The 21,104-nt window shown below is 34.9% G+C and overlaps 3 protein-coding genes across 4 annotated transcripts; 2 read left to right on the top strand and 1 right to left on the bottom strand.

Moving 5' to 3' along the window:
• Positions 1-1,130: 1,130 nt before the first annotated feature.
• LOC111882327 (sm-like protein LSM1B) lies at positions 1,131-2,938 on the top strand. Its single transcript, XM_023878691.2, has 5 exons — positions 1,131-1,571; positions 1,852-1,920; positions 2,021-2,136; positions 2,258-2,320; positions 2,520-2,938. The coding sequence occupies exons 1-5, from the start codon at positions 1,511-1,513 to the stop codon at positions 2,595-2,597; spliced, it is 387 nt and encodes a 128-aa protein (XP_023734459.1). The 5' UTR covers positions 1,131-1,510; the 3' UTR covers positions 2,598-2,938.
• A 2,804-nt stretch (positions 2,939-5,742) lies between these two features.
• LOC111882333 (uncharacterized) lies at positions 5,743-8,428 on the top strand. Its single transcript, XM_023878699.3, has 5 exons — positions 5,743-6,088; positions 6,725-7,643; positions 7,723-7,818; positions 7,908-8,044; positions 8,134-8,428. The coding sequence occupies exons 1-5, from the start codon at positions 5,880-5,882 to the stop codon at positions 8,285-8,287; spliced, it is 1,515 nt and encodes a 504-aa protein (XP_023734467.1). The 5' UTR covers positions 5,743-5,879; the 3' UTR covers positions 8,288-8,428.
• Positions 8,429-9,847: 1,419 nt separating this feature from the next.
• LOC111882342 (exocyst complex component EXO70A1) lies at positions 9,848-12,650 on the bottom strand. Of its 2 annotated transcripts, none has more exons than XM_042900516.2 (2): positions 10,440-12,650; positions 9,848-10,003 (listed from the first exon to the last, which is right to left on the bottom strand). In XM_042900516.2, the coding sequence occupies exon 1, from the start codon at positions 12,454-12,456 to the stop codon at positions 10,576-10,578; it is 1,881 nt and encodes a 626-aa protein (XP_042756450.1). In that variant the 5' UTR covers positions 12,457-12,650; the 3' UTR covers positions 9,848-10,003; positions 10,440-10,575. The 2 variants fall into 2 exon arrangements, with proteins under 2 accessions (XP_042756450.1, XP_023734473.1); XM_023878705.3 differs by having other exon boundaries at positions 10,434-12,650.
• Positions 12,651-21,104: the final 8,454 nt, after the last annotated feature.

Genomic DNA, 21,104 nt, shown 5'->3' on the forward strand with positions numbered 1-21,104 from the left:
TAGAACCGGAAACTGAAACGGTATATAGGAACCAGTTTTGGTTCCGGTTCGGTTCTGGATACGGTACCGGGTAAAGTGGGTATAGAATCAAAAAACCCGGAAACATCAAACGTCAATGTGGGTAGGTTGGAACCGAATAAAGTGGGTTTAGAACCGAAAAACCCAAAAAAACCGTAATTTTTTGGTAATTACTTACTGCTTAGTGGGTTGAACTTTGAAAACTTTCTTATTGATATCTCATCTTTCGGGGTCTGTAACTCATTGAATATGAAACCAAAATTGACAAAATTATAGTTTAAAATCATGTACAAACTCTAAACTACACTCTGGAAAAAACCGCATGTCAATCTGACTTTAAACAAATGAGATATGCATGTGTTAACATTTTCACAGAATACAAAGTACAAAAACAAATAGTTGAAAAGTTGAAATTTTTTAGTTTTGATATCCCGACTTCGGGGGACAGTAAATCATTGAATATTAAACCCAAAATAACAAAATTATAGTCTAAAATCATGTACAAATTGTAAACTATAAGTTGGAAAAAACCACATGTCAATCCAACTTCAAACGAATTAGATATGCATGTTTTAAAACTTTTAAAGAATACAAAAAAAGTGAAAAACTAAATACTTTCAGCTTTAATATCTCGACTTTGGGGAACTATAAATCAATGAATATAAAACTAAAAATGACAAATTTATAGTCTAAAATCAGATACAAACTCTAAACTACACGTTGGAAAAATCGCATGTAAATCAGAGTTGAAACGAATGAGATATGTATCTTTTAAACGTTTCATAAAAACTGGTTCCGACCCTAAAAGTGGTTCCGGTTCATAACACCGGTTCCGGTTTTTAGAACCGGTTTACCCGAACCCGATGGACCCAAACACGGATTACCCGGAACCCAGATGAAGCCAATTTTTAAACCCTTAACCGGAATCGGTTTTGTATATTTCGGTTCTAACGATTCCCGTTCCGATCCGATTCCGGTTCCGATCCGATTTTCCGATTTTAAATCTCATCCCTACTAACGAGAGACTAGAGAGGGTCAGTTTTACTATCAACGATATCTTGAATGGCCAAATAATAAATATGCTTTTCGAGAGGTATATTGGTAAAATATGAAACTGGCACACGGACGTCAAATCAAATCACCTCCCCTTTCAGATTTGGGGGTTGTTAATTAGGGTTTATAGATAGATCTGAAGGGAAAAAAAAAAAAAGAATTAAAACTAGCAATCTGTTTTACTGTATTTTGATATAGAGAGTGCCCTTTTGGATTCAAAATTTGGGGATAGTTGTAGGGTTTGTATCGATTTAGTAGATCGTTTACTCTACTAGTGGTATAATTCCCTTTGATAAAAATCAGAAATTTATAGTAGGAAATAAGAGTGTTAGGGCTTGGAATTGAGATCGAAAGAGTGACCTTGGGCTGCCAATGCGATTTTTTTCACTTTCAAAGAAGTTTTCGGTGATTTTTCAGAAGCCGAAAAACCTTGAGTGCAATGTCGTGGGCAGGTCCAGAAGATGTCTATCTATCTACTTCTCTTGCAAGCTATCTTGACAGTATGTTGCATACCCTTTTCCATTTCTTCTTAAATTTTCAAAGTTTTGATTTTTATTTTTTTTTCGAGTTGTTGGTTTGTCAATTTTCAGTGGCATTTGCATTGTAGATTTCATATTTTCAATCGATGTCATTCCTGCAACAGTTAATCGTGTATATAATGTATGCTTGTCTTTTGGGTAGATTTGGTAACTGAAATTCCTTTTATTTTGAGACATTCCCTTTGTTGTAGTTTCATTTGAATTTTATGTAGTCAACTTAAACATACACTTTTTTCCACAGAGAAACTTCTGGTATTGCTAAGAGATGGTAGGAAGCTGTTGGGGATACTTCGGTCTTTTGATCAATTTGGTACTATAATTTCTCACTATTGTTGAGTTTGGTCATTAGTAAAAGTATTTTGGTAAATAATGTTATTAAGAAAGCGTGTGTGGTCAAAATTAAAATGCAGCTAATGCTGTTCTTGAAGGGGCTTGTGAACGAGTAATTGTTGGTGATCTATATTGTGATATCTCACTAGGTCTTTATGTGATCCGTGGAGAGAATGTTGTTTTGATTGGCGAGCTGGTATGATGTTTTATTTTTATAAAAGAATGTTACGTTTATAAAGTTCTTTTTTTTTGTATATATCTTTCTATTCCAAGATATTTGTTATGTTGATACAGTTTCTTTTCTCATGAATGCTTAGGATCTGGAGAAGGAAGAACTCCCTCCTCATATGACACGAGTTTCTGATGCTGAGATAAAAAGGGTTAGTGCTTTCACCAAACCCTGTTCATTTTCCACATAAGTTGCTCTGGTTGTAATGATGTTAAGGCGGTGTTTGGAATGGAATGGTTGATTCCATCGGAAGTAAAAAAAAAAGTTTGTTTTGGTTGATGAATAGAATGGAATGGAGCATTCCTGACTGAAAACATAATTATAAGTTGTAACCCCATTGTATTGTGCAGGCTCAGAAAGTGGAAAGGGATGCTACAGATCTGAAGGGTTCAATGAGAAAAAGGATGGAGTTTCTTGATATGGACTAATTAAGTAAGCTTATGATTGATTTTGAATCTCAGTGGCATGTCTTCTGCAAATATTAAAGCAAAGCTCCTGATGTCTCATAAGTCATATCATCTCATCTTTTTTATCAATATATTCAATTGCATGGTTTCCTTCCTTTCATGAGGTAACTAACTAAGTGCCCATTGTGGTGTGGGGTGGGTTTGAATTTTGAAATGAAAGTGGTGTGGTGGATTTGGATAAAGATGTAATGTAGGAGATCTTGGAAGAATACTTTCTTAGGTTTTGTCATCAATGTGTACATTTTGTCTGGTATTCTGCAATTCTTGACGATTGTGCATATATATGTTTGTTGTAAGCTCAATTATCAAAGTTTTACCATCTTTTTTTTTTTTGTGTAAGTTTATGACAAGTCATTCAAATGAGTTACCACATCAGCCAACAATTCAGTTTAGGTAACCTCCAACCCAATCATCATGGGCTTGGTTCAACAATCCGACCCAATCATCTACTTACCAAGCAACTTCGTTATTGCAAATGTTCAACATTATATCAGTGAATGATCCATGAAATAATGGTTGGTATATGGATTTGGGTGACACAACTCATCTTCACTGCAACTCATCTGGATAAATTTCTTTTTTTTTGTATTAGTTGAGGATAGGTAAAAAAATCATGTAAGTATCACGATCATACCAACCTTTCCCAAACCAATCCATATCATACTCTCACTCTCAATAATGTTCTTATTACTTCTAACATCATAAAAAATTAGTCTTCTTTGTAGATTTATCTGACTCATCAAAGTGATGTGATAGCTTGGGTGACCTCTACTCAATCACACATCTATCTCCTCAAACTCTTGTTTTGCTCATTTCATCTCTTTGGCACCATCATCTCGCTCAACCTGGTCAACAAAACAAGTTTTTCAACATTTGTACAAACCTTATGTCTTCTACATTGTGCCAAACTTGTCAATTTGTGAAATATATTAGATTACCATTTAACTTATCTAATTCGGTTGCATCTTTTCCGTTTCAACTTATTTATTATGATGTTTGGACTTCTCCAATTCAAAATATTTTTAGATCACTATTCGGAAACAAACCATGCTAAAAATATCTCAAAATAATTGATATTACCTTGAAAACATATATAAACCTTTGTATGACGTACATTAGTTTCGTAGGTGTTTTCTTCTTTTACTTGGACGGAATGAATATGCTCATCCAGTTTGGTAAATGCTGACAACATTTTATTGTATATTTATACAATATATCCCAAACAACTGTACTCCATGGGTGCCATATTATTGTACATTTGTACAAAACATCCCAAACAACCCTGCCCCATGGGTACCTGTGGCATCAAACCATATCTTTTAATTACATCAAAAAAATAGGAAATGCCAATTAAAAAGAAAGTGAAAATGCTAAAAGATTTGATACATGTCGAACTCTCGAAGATCTAATATGAGTGCAAGGAACTTCTCCTTCATGGACTGCCAATTGTACCAACTGTTAAACCCTCTTTCTAACACGAACATCAAACACACTCTGTTTGCATCCCCATCCGATAACTTATCAAGTGATTTTCCAAATACATCATCTACATGTTGCAACTACACCGAGTCACTCCTTTTAACTAAAGGAAACCTTTGTTTTTGGACAAAGTAGCCTACAAAATAATCACTAAATTGGAATCTCTTTCCAGATTAGAGCTCGTACTTGACTAGCTGGAAGAACATATCCAGACCGCCAAGAATATCTAACCACCTCCCAAAGCATGATTGTCGGTAAAACGCTTCACAAGTCAAGCGAGGTTGTTACTTCGCAAGAATAATCACATCAAGTTTAGGTTTACATGAAACAGTCAGACAAGCGACATACACACTGTCATGCTTGAATAAAAAAATTTCAAAGTTAATTTAATTGAACTTGTGTATTTTGTACCAACATTTCAGAGTACACCATTCCGGACGGTTTGATGTTTTTCGGACAATTCGTCGTATTTTAGAATTTTTATCACATTTCAGACATGAGATACCTATACTGGACATGTCGAAATGTGGGTGTAATAGAAACAACAAGAAGTTTGGACACCAGATTACTGGTTCCCTAAGACATATCATGTTATGTAATGACCCGCAATAGCATTCTATGTTTTCTTATTCGAAAAAAGGAAACATTTCAGACTAGTTCATTGTATTACGGACTAGGTTTACACATTTCATAGTATCTAGAATCATGAAAGAAATAAGTAAGAGCATTAGGTATGGGCCCGTTGAGGTGGTGTTATAACAACTTATAACACCAAGGGGGAAATGGTGTTCATGGTGTTATGAGGAGGTTAATAGGAGAAAAATAGAGAGAGAAGAAATGTGCAGCCAATCAATGTTTCCGTTTCAATATGTCATAACGCCAACAAGATATGTCATACCACCAAGGGAAAATGGTGTTCATGGTATTATGATGATGCCACATCAGCAAAAATACAACTTCTCGTTGCGCATACCGTATGCTCTAAAGTAAACGAAAATATGCCCATAAAACCACAATATCTTCAACGTCTACTGTCATTTTCTTCCAAGTTCAAAGGGCCCGAACTCTCGTTCCGAAAAATGGTGGTTACCATATTCCATAATTTCTTTAAGTAGAAGGGGCCACTCAATTTTTTCAGTAACCGGGCCCAATTTGGTTCTGAAATAATTTTTCTTGAATATAGTTGGTCATTTTAATATCCCCTTAAATATTGATCGAACCACAAAAGCGATAATGAAAGTTCACAGAAGTGGTGCCGAGTTCACTATGATCCACTTAATCAAAATGTTGTCAAACTCGTATTTACCTGGAGAAGAAAGGGATTATGTACCATGACAATGGAATAAGAGAAGGGAGAAGAGAGAGCCCATCTCGGCATTGGGGAACCGACTGCCGAGCTCGGCACATGCGGTGTGCTCCACGTCCATCTTGGCAAGCAACAGTCCTACTTATTTTACGGAAACAACATGAGTCTTGGAAATGTGGCCCTACAGCCAAATACGTACAAAATCAGGAAATACGACCTCATTAATGGGCACAGTCGGTGCAAGACTATTGAGAGCCGTGACACAGAATACAAGAGCTCCCTAACACCATGAGTCAACTACAACTTAACCATGGTTAACCACTTAAAAAATTCCTCATCGGGACTTTTGAGGTATTCAACTGGAGATCTATCACTCACACCCCAGTACACACCTCCATAACACAGATCTGCGTGTTTTTCTCCTTCCTTAGATCTGAATTCCTTCAACAGAAGAAGCAATGCCGTTGCTGGATTCCTTGACGGCAATATCGTTGCTACTGCTTGTTAGGGTTTTATGCATTCAGGCTTCGGTGCATAGTTACGCTGGAGAAAAGTTCTCCAGAAAGGGAAATGCATTTGTAGTCCATGGAGGAAGTGAGGGAATCTATTACTCTCATCCTAACCTCAACGAATCTTCCGCATCTTCCAATGGCGATGCGTATATACGGTAATTCCAATCCATGAGCTGAGAAGTACTCTACCTCTTTTGCTAGCATTTTTGTTGATGTTTCGTGAAATGAATTGAATAACTGATGCGGTTAAATTCAACTACTATCATATGTTAGCTGATTCAATATAAATTTGAAAATGAGAAGTCCATTTCAGTCGCCAAATGTTTTGAATAAGCTGCATCGTTAGAAGCAACTATGTCCTTGTCGCGGCTAATTAGAAGCTTAAGTGAAGCACATCAATACTTTTATAATGATTTGGCCTCTAAGAGCAACATTCATGCCAAATTCTGGTGATTCTCATAGATAGTAACTTGGATCCTCCAACAACAATAAGCTTTTTACTTGAACTGAGTTGAGATATGCTAAATCAAAAGCTATAGGTTAGATCCAAGCTTACTGGTTAAGCTTTTATGTTTTCCTTAGACTCTCTATTTGCTTCATAAGAATGGTTCGTGTTTCACCTGACATTTTAGCTCTTGTTCATGTTATTGTGATCTGTATGGTTATGTTACCTAAAAGTGATGAGTATGACATATTAGCCAACAAGTATCATTAGAATGTTAATACCAACCTAATAACAATTATGGTCATTCATCTATTATAAATCTAACCCAATTCTTCTCTGGATGTAGTTTTGAAAAGATCACATTTCAAAGGACTGAAGAGGCTGCAAACATTAGCACAGGCTTCATCTACGCCATTCTTTTTGAAGTAGATGATCGCGAAACCATTGGTGGATCTGCATATGGAGGCCAAAGAGCTATCTGCTGCACATCAGATCTAGCAAAACTAGGCGCATGTAAGGAAGGAGAAGTCATTCATCGCCTTTCAACCACAAACCCCGGTTGGCCCGAAGTGTTCTATGTCCCATTTGATTCCACTGACAAAAGTTTCATCATGCAACCAAGATCTGTACAAATCACAAGAACAGGAATGTATAATCTATACTTTATGCACTGTGAACCACAACTCAGTGACATGGTTGTACAAGGTAAAACCATATGGAAAAACCCCTCTGGTTACCTTCCAGGAAGAATGGCCCCACTTTTGAACTTTTACGGGTTCATGTCTCTTGCATTTTTACTCCTGGGAATCTTCTGGTTCTCTCAATATGCAAGATTCTGGAAGGAGGTTCTTCAGTTACAAAACTGTATAACATTAGTTATAACTCTGGGTATGTTTGAAATGGCATTATGGTATTTTGATTATGCGGAGTTTAACGAGAGTGGGGTCCGGCCAACTGGGATTACTATATGGGCAGTAACTTTTGGCACTGTTAAACGGACTGTTTCACGGTTGATCATTCTTACTGTTTCCATGGGGTATGGTGTTGTTAGACCTACCCTTGGTGGGCTTACTTCAAAAGTTGTAATGCTTGGAGCTACTTTTTTTGTTGCTTCTGAAGTTCTTGAATTGGTGGAACATGTTGGTGCTGTTAGTGATCTTTCAGGAAAAGCCATGTTGTTTTTATCTCTTCCTGTTGCTGTTTTGGATGCTTTTTTTGTTTTATGGATTTTCACCTCCCTTTCTTCAACTCTGAATAAACTCCAGGTATGTGATTTTTTTCTTTTTGATAATCTATCAGGGATTGATTGATTGATAACTTATATATGATAATATGATATGACAGGCTAAAAGAATGATGGGGAAACTAGATATATACAGGAAATTTACAAACGCATTGGCTGTAGCTGTTATTGTGTCTGTAGGGTGGATATGCTATGAGGTAACTTAATGTGCTTAATGGGTTAAGCACTTAATCTAGAAAAAGTGGAAGTTTTTGACAAATGTGGGAATTTGCTTTGTTTGTTGCAGCTTTATTTTAAGTCGACTGATATATACAATGAGCAATGGCAAAATGCTTGGATCATTCCTGCTTTCTGGCATGTTCTCTCTTTCTCTCTTCTGTGTGTCATTTGTGCTCTTTGGGCACCATCTCAGAACTCTATGCGGTAAAAAAATTAAAATATATGACTCTCTTTTATAAAATATGTTTCGGGTGTTTAAAATGTTTTTAATATATTTTGTTTTTGTTGGATAGGTATGCGTATTCTGATGATGGAAGTGAGGAATTTGATAAGGAGGATAGTTTGATGCTTATAAAACCATCTCCTGTTGCTACAAAAGAAGTAAGTGAAATGAGATCTGTGCTTCAGAGTGAAGATGGAGATTTGGAAGAAGATAAAACTGAGTAATTATGAAGATATGAATGGGTTTAGGTGAGGTGAGAGCATTTTCTTGTATCTTTTGGTCTTTGTATGCTTATTAAGTAACTCTTAAATTTCTTTTGCTAAATATTATAGAATTTTTACTAATAGTTACTGTATATTGCACGAGGATTTTAGTACTCTTTTTTTTAATATATAATTGATTTTGAAATTTAATACCCCAAAAGGAGGGGCTTTACATAAGAAATTACCCACAAATTGTCAGATGGGATGTTGTGTATTATAAAACAAACAAAGATGTAGATAAAATGGAAGTTTCAGTGATCTACATTATAATCATTTCCCACCAAACCCGTTAGTAAGCAGAAAACTATTTTACTTTCATTGTACTTAACTGCTTATTCTCCATTATAACCGACAATTAGCCCCACCTCTCGTAAATGTTGTGCTGGTTTCAAACAAAAAGAGCTATTAAATACATGAAAAAGAACTATTTATTTAAATTAGAATACATTATTGAGGTGACTAAATGGACTACTTGAATAGGTTAGGTAAAGACTTAATTTGGATACTTCTAAATGCATATCAGAACAGGTGGATAGATTTTATATTTTTTATGGTTTTTCTTGAAGAGTTATTCACTAAAATGAGTATAAATTGGGGTGATATATTTCAAGAAGACCGATATTTTTCCAAAATTTAAGAAAATGACCATGAAGATAGCAAAGTTCACCTCGCTAACCTCACGTTATTACTTTTTCTGAAAATAGCTGTCTGACAACTTTTGTTTGCAAGGTTTTATTACTTCCTTCATCCCATGCAGTAATGATGTTAATTTAATTGGACTCATTCAACCTTCTTCCCATGCAGTAATAATTTCTTAAAAATCCAAATTATTCCTTTCACTACACAAATTGGTTCACAATATCTCTAATTTCACATGGTTGTTTCACTGATCAAATATTCTTAATAAATAGAAGAGTAGCATTTAAGGGTTTTTTTTTTCTCTCAATCTACTACTCTATCATCTTTATCTTCTTATATATTTGAACTAGTCATGAATTTACAAAATAATAGTATTAAAGTACTTTTTTGTAGTCGATGGATGTGAAAGAATATGATTATCATTTGAGATTATATACCAACGGATATTAACAATAATTGCACCTTAAATTTACATGTGTGTATAACCAATATGGGGATCATTAGTTTGGTGTTTAGAAAATTACGTGTGGTGGACAATCAGATCAAGTTATTCTACAAATATCAGACGATTGACATTGTTGACGAGATAACAGTTACTTAGATATTGTTTGTTATGTGTATCCATATACGGCTATGATGTTTGTTGTCAGTCTCGGTGCATTATCATTCAAGTAACATGGTATCCAGTGGAAATCGATGGTGTGGAAGAGGATCCGATGTCATTTAAGCGAATAACATTTTTTTTAAATAAATCCTATATATAATTAATGATTTAATGTTTTAAGTATAACTATAAACACATTTGTGAGAGTTTCAGTCCATTTCGACGTATTTCCAGTTTTTATCAATTTGAATTGTTTGGGATTTAAAAAAAACGACTCATTATAAACAAACGGATCAAATTAACACCTACAAAATATTTAGATTTAAACAAGGAAAAAACTAATTAAATTACAAAATAAAATAAAGCCAAGTTTCGAATGAAAAATAATATTTGCTTGTTGACTGGTTTTCTTCCAAAACTTCTTCAGCCTCCATCTATGAACACATTCAAAATAGATTTAGTCAAACTTTTCCCCACTAAGAAAATTGGGGAATTTAGTCGAAACCACATTCCTCTTAACAATCATCCGAATGATAACAAGAAAACTACATAATATGCGAAAGTCATGGTCAAACCAAGACAGAATGAGAATGGTCAAACATGTATAAAACCCAACTTTGACCAGCCAGACTCATCTTTATGATCGAGATAAATCTCAAAGTGGTGTTATAGAGACATACATCTTTACCGATTCAGTCAATTTATATACATGACTTGATTGAAAAAAAACCACATTGACAGACTCCAATTTCATGTAATGTAAGATGAACATATGATGTATAACAAATTTCCATACAAACGAATGAAACAAAAATCTTAACTAGTGGAAAAATATAATCAAAACAAAACAAACAACATGCTTACACTTACAGAGGAGTTCTTGACTCCTCAGGAGGCTTCATCTTCTTCTTCTTCTTCTTTCCTTTATCTGATTCTGATTTCTGAACCAATCAATGTCAATGAAACACCCCACCAAAAAATAAAAGAATAATAATGTCCTACAATATCACTGTGATCTTCTTCTCGAATGCTGTGAAACTGCATAACCTTCAAAGAAATCCAACACAGCAGTCTCAAGATCTTCAACAGAGTACTTTATATACTGTTCAGGGTGCCTCCCATTCTCAATATGAGTCCTGAATCTTCCAAGAAACGATCTGTAAGCTGGAATCAATTTCTCTGAGATCGAAATCTGTAACTCCTCACGAAGCTGTGTGTCAGGGATTAACCATAACGCCTGCATTCTGTGTACTTCTTCAAACATGGTGTTGAACGATTTAAATCTCTCTCGTAATGCACTCTTTGAAACGCCAGATGAGAAGCTTCCACTCACGTGTAGACCTTCGTCTCTTAAGCAATACAGTACCCCGACCCATGTTGCTCTTTGGTATCGCGTTGCAGCCTGACGAAACTTACCTGTGAGTTTTTTTAAATAACTGTCTCCGATCATCTCTCTTAGCTCCGGTGAACCTTTGATCTTCTGAACGATGTAATGGACATTGTTCATGATGAAGAGAAAAGCTAAGGAGTTGTCTTTGTAGTGTTTGGATTTTCCTTCTAGGTTGAATTGCAGAATCACGATTATCCAGATTAGATGGAGTGCTAATGGCGATTGACCTTCGTGGTCGGTGAAATCCATGTCTGGAGTGGTTAAATCGTCTGAGTATCTGGAGCCGGTTGCAGGTTTGGAGACTATTAATTCGCCTAGGGTTTGTTTGTAGTCTGAGATTAAGCTTATGTAATTCATCACATACCTAGTTAATGGATGAATCGTCCCTCCGGGGACTGGAACTCGAGAAGGTTCGCGAAGGACTGCGTTTTCGAACTCCGATAGCATCCCTCTAGCAGCCTCCGCTAACCGGGAGAGTATCTCCGTTGCCTGAACCCTAATTGATTCGGCTGATTTGAAGAAAAAAACGGCGTCGATGTCAGGCAATAAATCCATACAGGCGTCGTGTAAATCCAAGATCTTGAACAGTTTCTCCGGCGATCTCCGGCTAATACTGATAGCTTCAGCGAAATTAAAGAGCTGGATCGCCGGTCCTTTAACCGTTTCCATGAAACACGCATCATCGGCCGCTGTTCCTAAATCCTCGAAGATTTGCTGGCAGAGTCTCTTCTCACTGGCGAATAAAACCCTAATGCAAACTTTCGCGGCTCGAATCCATTTACCGATCTTAGAGTTCAAGGCCTCCCATTCGAGGCGTTGGATATCGCCGATGCTCAATTTTTCAACGCCGAGCTTCTTGAAGCTAGCATCAACCGCGGACTTGCGTACGCTGCCGTAGACCTGAACGCACTCACGGAAGTATCCGGCGGCGATCATACGGTCAGCGATGCAACGGAGATCGTATATGCTATCGGATGGTATGAGATCGATCTCGCGAATACTACTCATGGATCTGTAGCTCGCGATTGTGGTACTGCTCTCTCCCCGTTCCAAAAACGAAGAAGATCCGTTTCTGGAACTGCCGTCCTCTTCCCCTCTGTTGCTGTAGTCGTCATTTTCATGAAATTCACTGAAGGAACTGCTGGTTCTGGGAGTTAAATGATTGGAAGAGATCGATTCTGTGAGTGATTCGGTTTCAATCGGGGTAGCGTGTGATATGAGTATGTTACGGAACTCATCCTCGAGACGAGCCATGGCAATCTGGATGGTGGTGTTGACTTTCTTTGACTCTTCGTCGGCTCCGTCGTCATCGGACAAGGTCGTTGACTCCATGGAGCGTTGGATTTCATCGACAGCCTGCAAGTACTGGTCGATCTCTGGACGATCGCTTTCGAAGATCATACGGGCCCTTGCCTCCTCCGAGACCGTGGAGTCCCACCGGAGGACGATCTGCTCGGCTTGTTCAAGAGGTATCCGGTCGTTCTCCGGCGACTCCATGAACAGGTATATCAAAGGGGAAAGAAAGACTCAAAGTTTTGTGGAAGAGATAAAAGGGTTGGATCTTTGCATGAAGAATCTGTATGGTTTTTTATCTTGATTGATTTGTGCAGTGTTGTGTTGTTTTGTGTTGTGGTGAGGCGTGTCCTGAAGAAGACAGAATTGAATAGACCGGAGAACTTTTTCAATCAACAACAAAGTCTTGGTATATGTTCACATCTACTTTGGTTTTTTATTTTTTATTCATTCACTCTCAAAATCACAAAATTAGGGTTACCATTACCAATTATCACTTTAATTATTATTTCTTAAAATCATATATATGCTCTAAAAGGAAATATAACTGTAAATTTGTAATCGATTATTATAAATTTGTTTTTCCAACCTTAAAGTTCTAATAATGTCTCACATATTTATCAGGTTTCGTTTTAATGTTATCAACTTATCATAGACATGTTTAACCGGTTTTAATGTCTACATGTTACTTATCTTGAATTTTTCAAATTCTGCGTGGCAAATTTCATTAAGTTGTGAATGGCAAAGTACATGGATTTCTTAATAAAATCTAAATTCAAACTTAGCTTTTATTTGTACATTATTTTAATTATTAGATACAAAATGGGTATTGGTATCCATGTTCTTTTTCTTCTTCATCTCCGTGGGTAAATAGTATTCATCTTCTTTTCTTTGTTTTGCTTTTTGATGATAAAAGTGGGGTTTTCTTTTCAATATGATGGATGAATTTATTATCGTTTATATATTCTTCAATGAAACCTTGTTCTTGAATTATTCAACCCACAATTCATGTTTTTGGTGTTGATTTTATAAAATTTTCAAAGGGTTTTTGGGTTCGATTTTAAAAGGATTCGTTCCAAGTTTTCAAAGGGTTTCAAGGTGAATATTGGTTTCTTCATATCCATCATGAATACCATGAAGACGTCACATAGGACGAGTGATTAGTTACATGCCATTGTAGGTCACAATGATGATATTCAAACATAAAAATGATATTTAGTGACATATTAGACACCTTAGAACTTTTATTTCTCACACGAACAAATTTTTTGATAGGTGTTCGTCATTATATGTCATTTTTATCTTTATTCAAATAGATGTAACAATGACTTGTAACCTTACATGCACAATCATCGCACGTGATGATAAGGTGGATGGACAAATAAAGGTAAAAAAAAAAGGTTGTATGAGAAGGTATGTATATATGTTGGTCAGAGTCCATAAAAGTATTAAACATAAGATCCATTTACCACTTATAACGTTTTTTCTTACTTCTTAGTTCTTACATATTTGATGTTGTAATACTAAACACGGCTATAGTGTAACAGTATCAAAACCTAATAAATAAGTGTACATCACTAAAAGATTATGGGTTCATGTCCCCTTTTGGATGAAATGTATGGATTTAGGAATAGAGTAGTAGATATTAGTATAAATCCCTTGGGACGAAATGTGTGGATTTAGAAATAGAATACTAGATATTTGTATAAATCAGTCTAAAAAAAATACTATTTTATATTTTTGATGCCCTGCATAGAAATGGGGTTTAAGTCTCTTTGCTATTGAAGATTAAATTGGGCCTTTTACCTCTCGATACTTTATTAAATAAAGGTGACAACCAAAACAAATGGAGACCAACGAAGTCTAGGGTGTACATCGTGTAGATGCTAAAATTCCAGCAAAAGAGTGGCTATAAATCGGTGGTTTCTATGATCTTATTTTCAATACTAGACACATGTAAATAAATGTTAATTTCTCAAAATATTGTACAAATCAAGAAATGTATATGTTTTTTTAAATGTAGTTGATGGTCAACTTATATGTGGGCTACAAGAGTTTTCAAAAGAGTCTCCTCTTGCTTTTTACAAAAGGGGAAGCTATTAGTTCATGCTCTAGATATGTTGGAAGGGCTTGGAATAGTACTCAAAAACATGGTTGCTTATATAGAAAAAGAATTCATAAAGACCAATCATTCATTGTATATTACTCAAGAACATGGTTGCTTATATAGAAAAAGAATTCATAAAGACCAATCATTCATTGTATATGTAAAAACGTACGTTTAATCCTTATTTTCAAAAATTAACTCGAACTGTCCTTCGTTTGGTTAAAAGGTGCACGTTAGGTCCCTCGCATACATAAAATGACTATATTGTCATTTTCTTTTTTATTTTTCAGGGTTATAATTTATCTTTATCATTTTTTATTAATTATAATTCTAGAAAATCAGTTGGTCCTTATATTATGCTTGGGAACCCATCCGACAATCACCACCCAATACCTCCGCAAAACACCACCCAACACCTCCGCCAACCACCAGCTTCTCCGACATTCCCATATCCACAATCACGGTATTTAAAAAGGTCAACAATTTAAGTTTTCCTGTCTGAAAAAAAAAACCTAGAACACTGATTTGCAAATAAACACTGAATTGTTGATGAACACAGATCCATAGCCTTTGGTGTGAATCTTCGATCTGCAACTCATTGAAACCTCCGACATCCAAGAAAGAGGAGGTGTAGCTATAGAAGCATATAGGTGGCGACGGAGCTTTGATCTGAAACCCTAGGAGATCGATGAAATATGTGACGAAACCCTAGCTAACGTCCATGGTGTCGGTAACAGAGATCGATCTATCGAAACCCTATCCAATGTCGATGGTGGCACACGTGTGACGAAACCTAGCCGAAAGAGATCGTTTGCAGTGCACATGGGAACCCAGAGATCGATGGCAGCACTGCAGAAGAGAAAAAAAGGAATATTCAGATGATGTTTGAAGGGTGCAGGTTGTATGAAAGGTGGTTTTTCCGGTTTTGAAGGTAAGGTTTAAAGTAGGTGTTGGTTGCAATTTGTGACGGTGAACAAGGATGCGACAAGGGTGTTCTTATGGTGATGTAACTTAGCAAATGAGGAGGTAGGAAGTTGATGGTGGGTTTTAAGGTTGTATAAGGTCTTTGATTGAGGAAGAATTGTGGAATAAGGGTGTGACTGGGAAGGTGGCAATGGAAGTATGGTGTTTGAGAGATGTAGGTGGGTAGGTGGTGTGCTTCGGTGGTGGTTGTCCGGAAATGGTGGTCGGTGGTTAGGTATGAAGGGGGGGGGGGTTATATTTTTTCTTTTATTTTTAAATTAATAATAATAATTATAAGATTAAATTAAATGCAAAAGAAATACAAAATTGAATAATAGTCACTTTATGTATCGTAAGGGATGAAACTTGTAAATTTAAACTAACGAGGGATGAAGTGTGCACCACTTAACCAAATGAGTAACGGTCCGAGTTAATTTTTAAAATAGAGACTAAACGTGCGTTTTAACACATGAACGAGGAAACAATCGGTATAATTGACCCAGTATTAAGCTATATATCACTATTTCTTTTACTTGATGGATATAGAATAAGTTGATCGATAAAGTTAAAGAATGTTTCTTTTACTTAATGCAAATTAAAACAAGTTAATCGATAAAGAGAATAATAGAAGAGTTTTCCCATTGGTCTAAACTTTAGTATAACAAGTTCGACTTATTATAAAACTATATATGAGTGTTTGTTATTTATTTAATATATAAATAACAGACTTAATATATAAAATTAGGAATATAAGAATTTTCCTTTAGTCTTAAGAAGGTTTTTTCAAGATTGGTCTCAAAAATACCGGATGAAAAAACCTGATCAATCCTAGACCAACCCAAGATTGGTACAAGACCAACCCAAGATCGATCTAAAAAAATGATCGAAAGCCAAAGTTTATATATATTATTTTTGTGTTGATTACAGATTACCCGACTTCTTTATTTCTATTTTTATTAAATTTTAATGCATCATATTTGGTAAATCTTAATGTATTATTTTAGTGTTAATCACATATTCGTTGACTGGAAAAACTTGAAACCGAAACCAAACAAAAAACCCTAAAACAGAACCGAAAAAAACACAAGCAAAGACGCAAAACTAGACTAGATACCGTCATGTATAAAAATAAAAGTAAAATTAATAGGATATTCTAGTCATTCGGTTTATCTAAAATTATGAAACTTTAACCAAAACTAGACTAAATACGGTCATCTTTATTCAATTAACCGGATCAAATTACACTAAAACTAAATAGTCCGAACCAAGTAACCCAAATCTCAACCTATTCGATTTTGGAATTTTTCAACACCCCTAGGTTGACGTACTTTTGGTTTTCTAGGTGAGTACAGCTGTTTTAAATGAAATAAATCTAGAATAACTTTGAGCTTTTTTTTTGTTTCCATTCTCATATTTTGGACAAAATTCCAATATTTGGATAATGAAAGGCAATTGCCAAGAAAAAACATAAGAGTGTGAACATAAAAGGATCACATCATCACATGAAATAAAACGTGGATGCCTAAAAAAGAGAAGATCCTTCCATTATTGTTACAAATATGTCAATGCAGCATTTTGTTTTGTAGTGGCGATATCAAGGTTTAGGGGAAGAAATTCTTTTGCATATGCATGATTGTTAATCTCTAAACTTATAAAATCTGTCATATGTTGTGATAAAATATTAACATCTTAACATTTAATATGATCTAATGGGGAATAAATATGATTGTTTGAAAACTTTTCTGAACAAATAGTATTCAAAATAAAAGAATCTTAAAAACAAAACCATAACAATAACATTTATAAAAATAAAATATATTTAAACATCTCTCAACATAAATATTTGCATATAATTCTCAATTTGATTGATTTAATAATATCTCATTAAGACGTTAACAACTCATTAGCATTCATGATATAATTTGCTTATGAAAAGCATTTCGAAACAAACATATCATTCTACCCACCGTTGTTATCTGAAGCATACATTCAATGCATCAAACAAACCATGATTAAAAGCATTAAAGACTCGATTTTGATATACCCAAATCAGATTAAGAGGTAGGAGGAAACATGGATTTTACACGACGCCACCCACTTATTAAAGAAAACGAAAGACTAATAAGTTGTGAGGCCGAAAGCATACCAAAATTTCAAAAGGCTACAAACAATGACGGAATGTCATGTGACGCTGGAAAAGATAGCAAAGTTCCTTTTGAAATCGGTAGATGAACAATTTTGGACTAAAATATTTATGTTAGTGGGGTTCTCAACATTTTTTGTTCGTTTTAATTTGTATCGAGTTCTATAAATAACTCATATATTAATCATATGGATCCCTTAAAGATAATATAACTTTTTACAATAAACTATACATGAAGTTGTATTCCACTAACTACAATAAAACAGATTTCATAATTTTTCATTTAATTTAATTTTGTATGTCTATTTTGGTTGGTTAAATAAACATGCTAACCTGTAATTAGTTTTAGAAAAAAAATCCAGAAATGGTCCCCGTGGTTTCTAAAAAATCACAGTTTTTAAGACAATTTTGCTAAACATTATATCGTTGATCTTAGTGGTTTCCATTTCTTACCATTTTAGGTGTAGATTGACCTTTTTCGAATGCAAGGTAAAATGTTGTCATTACTTAAGTTGTTTTAACCAAAGGGCTTGTAGCCCAGCGATATCAGATTAGATTTGCCGGTTAAAAAACAAAAAACTTAATTACATAGTTTTTTTTTTTGGTTTCTATTTTTTGTCGGTTCTAAATTTATACTTAAATGACTTATTTTATTATAATGAACTAACTTGCGATGATAAATTTAAGAATATACACCCTTCTAGAATAAATCCACTCTATGGCAATCTCATAAATTTATCGAGAAGCTAAAAAGCTTTCTTTGAATTATTATTGTCTACCAGTGGAATCTCGTGTTTTCTTTGTCGTATTTTTAATAGAGCCATAACGACTATGCGTATATATTAATTAGATAGTGGGAGCACATGCTTATATACTCTTGTGTTTTTTCAATCAATATAATATTATTAAAAACACATGTGCTTGTTTCAAAATTTCAATATATATATATATATATATATATATATATATATATATATATATATATATATATATATATATATATATATATATATATATATATATGGAAAAGGAAATATACATTGTTTTACTATATAAAGATTACGGTTAGTGAATTCACGATTAATACTTGAAGATGTAAATTCAAGATCGATACAATAGGGTTTAGGGTTTAGGGTTTACGTTTAGGGTTTAGGGTTTAGGGTTTAGGTTTAGGGTTTAGGTATAGGATTTAGGGTTTAGGTTTAGGGTTTGGTGTTCAGGGTTTAAGGTTTAGATAAGGAAGCAAGAATATTGATTATATTTGCCCTTCGTGACCGTGGAAAAAAGTAATGTTCACTTTGGTGAAATAATAAACGATAATGGAGGAAAGAAAACAGAAATGGTAAAACGATAATGAAAGAAAGAAATGTTCTTGAGGATGGTATATTTACCAAGTGAAACCAAACCGGGTATATTTTCCAAGTTAAAACGATATATTTTAGAGGTTTAGTACCTAAGCTTAGGTGGGGTTGTAATGTATATTCTTTATCCCCATCTATATATATATATATATATATATATATATATATATATATATATATATATATATATATATATATATATATATATATATATATATGACTTAATTACAAAAATGGTCCCTGTGGTATGCAATTTTTTGGGGTTTTGGTCCAAACCACGAGTTTTTTGGTTTGTGGTCCTTTTGGACTTGTTTGTTTATGAGAATGGTCCCTGTACTTAACACCCATTAAAAAGAATCCGTTAACCCCCTCATGTGCCTTGCACGTGAGGGTATTTCTGTCTTTTTACTTATAGGGACCATTTTTGCATATAGAAAAATAAAACATCCTTAATATATCGTTTTCTTTTTCTAGCTTCTTCCCCAACGAATCTTCTTCCCCAACGTTCTTAAATGCTCTTCCCCAACGGCTATTTTCTTCCATTTCTCCTTCCTGACTTGCAATCGAACAATGGTGGTTTGTTTTTATGGAAAGCTCGCTTTGGTGAAAACGTCTTGGACACCACTAAATCCCGGAAGGAGGTTTTATGTTTGCCATACTAAGGATTTTGTTTGTGGGTTTACCGGGTAGGTTGACCCGCCTATGTGTGCTAGGAGTAAAACCATCATACCTGGTCTTCTAAGAAACATAAATACGTTGGAGGAAAGATGTAATGGGCTGGTAAGAAGTATCAACATGTTACAGGAACAGTGCAATAGACTTTTGAGCAGGAACAACATGTTAGAGGCAAGGTGTGACACATTGAAGGATGAAGGTTTCAAGCTGAAGATGTATTTATGTGCAAGCTGGTTTATGTTTGTGATTGTTATCTTTAGTATTTGGTCTATGTAAGGGATAGGGTTAGACAAATGTGGGGGTTTTTGTTGATCAAGTGATGCAGGGTAAAAATGGTATAATTTTGTTGTAAGTTGACTTCATCATGTTTGTAATGAATTCCAATGTTGTTAATGATATAAATGATATTCAAGTGTGAAAATGTGTTCAAAATGTGTATCAATTGTCAAATATAAGCACATAAATAGAACCAAAATGTAACAAAAGTACATTACCAAAATACGTGTCATAAATTGACCAAAATGCACATTCCATTAACCACATGAGTGGAACCAAAAACCATTACCAAGTTAAGCATACAAGTGTCTGTGCACCATACATAACCACATCATCAAAGCATAACTAAAGTTTTCAAAAACAAACAGTTTTTAATAACAAGCAACTAAATAGTCATTGCACCACAACAAACAACCAAAATCACTTCTTGGATTGATTCCCACCTTGCCCTTTACAGGTCCTAGAGTTGTGTCCCTTATTCTTGCATTTACTACAAGTAACACTGATATGTTTCCTTGATAGCTTCTGCACTCCATCGTTTGTTGGCCCTTGGGAATGTTCTCCTTGCATCTCATTGACTTCATCACCTTGACTCGCCTTCTGCCTTTTGCTTAACCTTTCACCCTCATTTTGTCTTCTTCTTTTCTTAGGCCTTCCCACCTGAGTCCGATGTGGAGGAGGGATTAACTTTGTTGGAAAATTACTTTTAGGCCACATGGGTCTCCCTTTAATTGGTTCCAACTTAAAGGAATAAGCTTTTCACCATGTCTCTAGCCAATACACCTTGTGTACCCACTTGTAAATGTCAAGCTCAGCCTCAGGGTCTTTGCTCATTTCATTCAGAGTTGTAATTGCATGCCTGCAAGGTATTCCCATTAATTCTCACTTTATGCAAGTGCAAGTATTGTTCCTAACATCCACCACATGCTGATCTTGCAATGCTCCAGTGACTTGATACTTGTTTGCCCCATTCCACCTAGCAATATATTGTGAAGCACCTTTTTTCCTTGCATCTAGGATGTCTGTTGTTGTAGGTGTTAATAGACCTTTAGCCTTCTTCATTTCCTTCATGACGTTGCATATCCTCTTCATTAGATACTCCCTAATGAACTCTAAACATGAAATTACAGGTTTTTCCCTGCTTTTCTCTATCTTCCCATTAAACACTTCACACATGTTTGAAATCAAAACATCAGAAACAACTCTTCCTACACATTACAATAACATACGATTAATGTTGATAAATAACTGAAACACATAATCATTACCATATGCAAACATATACAATTACCTGAGAAATGACTCCTTGCCCAATGTACAGGAGGAA

Source organism: Lactuca sativa, chromosome 1 (assembly GCF_002870075.4).
Source record: "Lactuca sativa cultivar Salinas chromosome 1, Lsat_Salinas_v11, whole genome shotgun sequence".
NCBI lineage: Eukaryota > Viridiplantae > Streptophyta > Magnoliopsida > Asterales > Asteraceae > Lactuca > Lactuca sativa.

Coding starts and splice junctions, on each gene's coding strand:
- LOC111882327 (XM_023878691.2), top strand. CDS start 1,511: ATGTCGTGGGCAGGTCCAGAAGATGTCTATCTATCTACTTCTCTTGCA. Junction 1,572..1,851: donor TCTTGCAAGCTATCTTGACA/GTATGTTGCATA, acceptor TTTTTTCCACAG/AGAAACTTCTGGTATTGCTA. Junction 2,137..2,257: donor TTGTTTTGATTGGCGAGCTG/GTATGATGTTTT, acceptor ATGAATGCTTAG/GATCTGGAGAAGGAAGAACT.
- LOC111882333 (XM_023878699.3), top strand. CDS start 5,880: ATGCCGTTGCTGGATTCCTTGACGGCAATATCGTTGCTACTGCTTGTT. Junction 7,644..7,722: donor CAACTCTGAATAAACTCCAG/GTATGTGATTTT, acceptor ATGATATGACAG/GCTAAAAGAATGATGGGGAA. Junction 7,819..7,907: donor TAGGGTGGATATGCTATGAG/GTAACTTAATGT, acceptor TGTTTGTTGCAG/CTTTATTTTAAGTCGACTGA.
- LOC111882342 (XM_042900516.2), bottom strand. CDS start 12,456: ATGGAGTCGCCGGAGAACGACCGGATACCTCTTGAACAAGCCGAGCAG.